Source organism: Pyrgilauda ruficollis, unplaced genomic scaffold (genome assembly GCF_017590135.1).
Source record: "Pyrgilauda ruficollis isolate IOZ18807 unplaced genomic scaffold, ASM1759013v1 scaffold1804, whole genome shotgun sequence".
NCBI lineage: Eukaryota > Metazoa > Chordata > Aves > Passeriformes > Passeridae > Pyrgilauda > Pyrgilauda ruficollis.
Window position 1 is genome coordinate 1 of NW_024517030.1, and position 4,029 is coordinate 4,029.

Below are 4,029 nucleotides of genomic sequence, written 5' to 3' on the forward strand. Positions count from 1 at the left end.
ACCCTGCAGGGAGCCCAGGGACGCTCCCGGCCGGTCCCCCGCAGGTACACGGCGCTGAGCGGCCACGCCCCGTTCGAGGCTCGCCACCGTTCGGAGCTCTACCGGCGCATCCGGAGCGGCCGGTACCCGCTGCCCCCCGGGCTGTCGCCCCCTGCCCGCGCCCTCATCGCCCACATGCTGCACCCCGAGCCCGCGGCACGGCCCGGCCCGGCGGGGCTGCTGTGCCACCCCTTCCTCACCCAGGTGCGGGGCTGGGCGACGCGGGGGACACGCAGGGACGCTGAGGGACACGGGGGGGTCACGGCCTGTCGCTCCCCAGGGTTTCACACCCCACACGCTGCCACCCCGCGCCTGCCACTCCGTGCCCGTCTTCGTGGGACAGGAGCGGCTGTGCTGGATGCTGCGGGGGTGTGGCTGTGTCACTGTCACCCCTGCGGGTGGCAGTGCCCCTCCCCAAAGGACCCGAGCCCGAAGATCCGCGGAGGAAAACCTTTATTAGTGTCGGGAACCGTCTAAAATCCAGTCATGGAAACAAGCGGGGTGGGACGTGACCAGTACGAACGGCACACACACACACACACACACACCAGTTTGCCCTTAAAACTGTTAACAGGAAAAAACAACCCCCAAATCCAAACCCCAAAATAAAAAGGAGCTCTCTTCCCTGCCAGCCTGGGATGGGGATGGGGAGGTGCAGCTCCATGTCCCGGGACTGCAGAGGTGCCAGGTCACCCCCAGTGGGCAGTGGGGACACTGGAGAGGGGACAGAGGGAGCTGTGGGCTGGGAAGGAGGGAGGAAAGTGCGTGGTTTCCCTGTTCAGCTTCACTTCTCTCTCTCTCGGGAGAGAAGAGTCGGAGAAAACGCTGAAAGCTCGGTAAAACAGGACACTAAAAACACCCAGGGGCAGCGCGGGCCGGCACCGCCCGGCCATGCCTAAAACACGGACAGGAGGGGACAAGGACAAGATGCTCGAGGTGGCCCCAGCAAAGCACCAAGGAGCCGCTTCTAGACCCCCCCAGAAGGGACGGGCCGGGGGTTGTCACCGGCCTTCCCGTGTCACCAGCGGGGCCTGGGGGAGGGAGGTGACAGCAGCGACTTTGTCTGCACTGGGGGGAGCTTTGTCCCAGCGCCAGAGCCGCGCTGGTGACAAAGGACAGGGAACAGGGGACAGCCTGCAGTGGTGGGATGGTGGCGGTGAGCTGCGGCACTCGGGCTGTCACTGGTGTCCCCAAACCACGGCAGAGTGGTAGGGATGGATCCCACAGCCCTCAAATGGCCTCACACAATGCACACCCGAGGCTGGAAGGGGTGGGACACAAACCCCAGCTCCCCCCGAAGCTCCTCAGCCCCCCTTGGAGCTCCTCAGCCCCCAAGGAACCCACCCCAGACTTTTCCCAAGCCAGGAGCAATCTCAGCTTTTGCCCTCGGGGTCAGGAACCTTGTGCCACAACACCCTGTGCCACGCAGGGTCCCGGGGCACACTGGGGACAGCCCGGGGCAGGTGGCACAGTCCGGGCTGGCTGCTGTCCCTCCCCGTGGCGCCGCAGCCCGGCCGGCAGCTCAAGGCCTGGCACGGAGCCCAGGGGATATTTTTATCCCGGCATTTGTGTTGTTTGAAGCTGTCAGCTCGGTGTTTTCAGTCATAAACACAACCCTGCCCTGTCCCAGCTCGGCTCAGAGCTGACAGCAACAGCAACACCCTCAGCTGCCACAGCCTGAGCCCCTGGCTGGCCTGGGGTGGCCCCAGGATGGCCCTGAGATGGCCCTGGGACATCTGGCAGCACACAGAGGCCACATCCCCAAACCCCCTGTTCTGGAACACCTGCACTGGCCACCTCTGTCCCCCTGCCAGGCAGGAAGGTCCCCAAGGGGCACAGGGCAGGATGTTCCAGTGAATTCCCTGTGGGTTTTGAGCTCTGGGATCTCCCCATCTTTACTGCAGAGCCAAGAGCTGCCCAAAGATGGGGAGAGCGGGACTGTCCCTGCTCTGGTGACAGATGTGTCTGACCTGGGGCACAAACCAAGCCAAGGTGGCAACAACAACAACAACGAGGCTTCTTAAAAGAGAAGGGATTTAAAAACAAAGATTCAAGTTTGGGAACTCCTCTCCCCCTCCTCCCCGGCTCCAAATGAGGCCAAAACTCACCCTTGTGCAGAAATCAGGTTCAAAGTTCAGCCAATTGGTGGGGGTGACCCACAGCTCCGGGGTGACAAGGACAGGTCACCTCAGTGTCACCACAGAGCCCCGGCTCAGGGCTGAGCCTGGCTCCCAAAGCCCAGGAGAGGCTCAGAGTGAGACCCTGGAGGGGCAGCTCCAGGCAGGGGTGGCCCGGGGGGCGTTTGGTGACAGGAACCAGGCGAGGGCAGGTGCGTGGGCAGGAGCTTCCCCCCCTGCCAGGGCCGAGCAGCACCTCAGGCTGAAGGCACCGAGTTGCTCTCCACCTTCAGTCCCTTGCTGGCCAGGAAAGCATCCTGCTTGGGCTCCCTGCCCAGGAACCTCCTCAGCATGTCTGCCGCGTCCACGGAGCCGCCGGGATGCAGGATGCACTTCCTGTAATCCATGCCCACCTGCGGGCACACACGGGGGCAGGGCTGGGACACCCGTCCTGGCTGCCACATCCCTGTCACCCACTCAGAACCCTGTGCCTACCTTGCAGTTCATGATTCCCTCCTGCTTGAAGCGGGTGTGGAACATGTCCATGGAGTACACCTCACTCCAGAGGTAGCCGTAGTACTGGGCGTCGTAGCCCCCGGCCAGGTGGCCGAAGGTGGCCGGCATGTTCGTCCCTGAGGGGACACAAGGGGTCAAAAGAGGGTCTCCCCACGGATAAGCCCCCTCCAGTGCTGTCCCAGCAGGCGCTGGCTCAGCTGTTCACAACCCAGGGGACAAAGAGAGGAACTTTCCAGGCTTCTCCCGGAGCCAGCAGAAACTGTCCCCATCCGGGAGGAACTTGCTGAGCCACGTGTGCAGGGCAGGCTGAGAGGGACAGGAGGGTGGCACTGCGTACCTGGGGTGGCAGGGACACCCAGCACCTCTTCACAGAGCTGGGCAAACACCTCCACGGGGTCAGCCTTGGTCTGGGTGTGCAGCGCCTGGTCCACCTTGGCCAGGACGATCTGGCGCAGGTTGAAGAGCCCTGTTCCCAAAAGGAGGAGGAGGGAAACTGAGGCTGGAATGCTGCCTACAGGAATGCCACTGAAGTGGGTGGCACCTCTTTGTCCCTTTCACGTGCCACATCACTTTCTCTCTTCCCACATCTGTGGGTTCCTTCCCCCCACCCCCTCAGAACGCCCAGCACCACAGCGAGCAAGGAAAAGCCTTTTTTGTCCCCAGCCAGGTCACTGAGTGTCCCCTTCCCGTCCCCACGCCCAGGGGACATCCATTCCCTCCCACCTGTGTTCGCCTGCCGGGATTTAATGAGTTTCTCCAGCAGCTCATCCGGGATGGGGCTCCCTGTCTTGTAGTGCCTGGACATGCGCAGCAGCGGCTCCTTCTCCCACACCCAGTTCTCCAACATCTGGGACGGGGCCTCCACGAAGTCCCGCTCCACGTGTGTCCCGCTGAACATGGCAAACTCCGCCTGGGGGACACGGCCAGCTCGGAATTCCACAGGAAAACGGGATGGGGGCAACGGCCTGCCCTGTGGCAGCGCAGGGAGGCCTCACCTGAGAGCACAGCTGGTGCATGACGTGCCCAAATTCATGGAAGTAGGTCTCCACCTCGTCGTGCTGCAGCAGGGAAGGGGCGTCCGGCGTGGGCTTGGTGAAATTGGCCACCATGGCGGCCACCGAGATTTGGCGGCTGGAGTCCGGCAAGAGGCAGCCGGGCTGGAGGCCGAAGCAGGCGGCGTGTCCGTACTTCCCCTCCCTGGGGAGGGACAGGAGGCTCAGGGATCCTCCCAAAAGCCAGACACAGCCACGGCCTCCCCCACTGTGATCCTCAGAGGAGCCCCCAGTGACCCCCCTGGTGACCCCTCAATGACATCCCTGCCCCAGCACATGGCGCTTCCTCCACTCCACACAGCTGG

General features: G+C 63.4%; 2 protein-coding genes across 2 annotated transcripts; one reads left to right on the forward strand and one right to left on the reverse strand.

Annotated features, from left to right (window-relative positions):
* The first annotated feature begins 12 nt into the window (after positions 1-12).
* On the forward strand, positions 13-571 carry PLK5 (polo like kinase 5 (inactive)). The gene is made up of 2 exons (XM_041464591.1): positions 13-243; positions 320-571. Exons 1-2 carry the CDS (start codon positions 175-177, stop codon positions 497-499), a joined length of 249 nt encoding a protein of 82 aa, XP_041320525.1. The 5' UTR covers positions 13-174; the 3' UTR covers positions 500-571.
* A 546-nt stretch (positions 572-1,117) lies between these two features.
* Positions 1,118-3,913, reverse strand: LOC121352034 (thimet oligopeptidase-like). Its single transcript, XM_041464590.1, has 5 exons — positions 3,668-3,913; positions 3,396-3,582; positions 3,010-3,138; positions 2,652-2,788; positions 1,118-2,569 (listed from the first exon to the last, which is right to left on the reverse strand). The coding sequence occupies exons 1-5, from the start codon at positions 3,779-3,781 to the stop codon at positions 2,414-2,416; spliced, it is 723 nt and encodes a 240-aa protein (XP_041320524.1). The 5' UTR covers positions 3,782-3,913; the 3' UTR covers positions 1,118-2,413.
* Between the last annotated feature and the right edge of the window lie 116 nt (positions 3,914-4,029).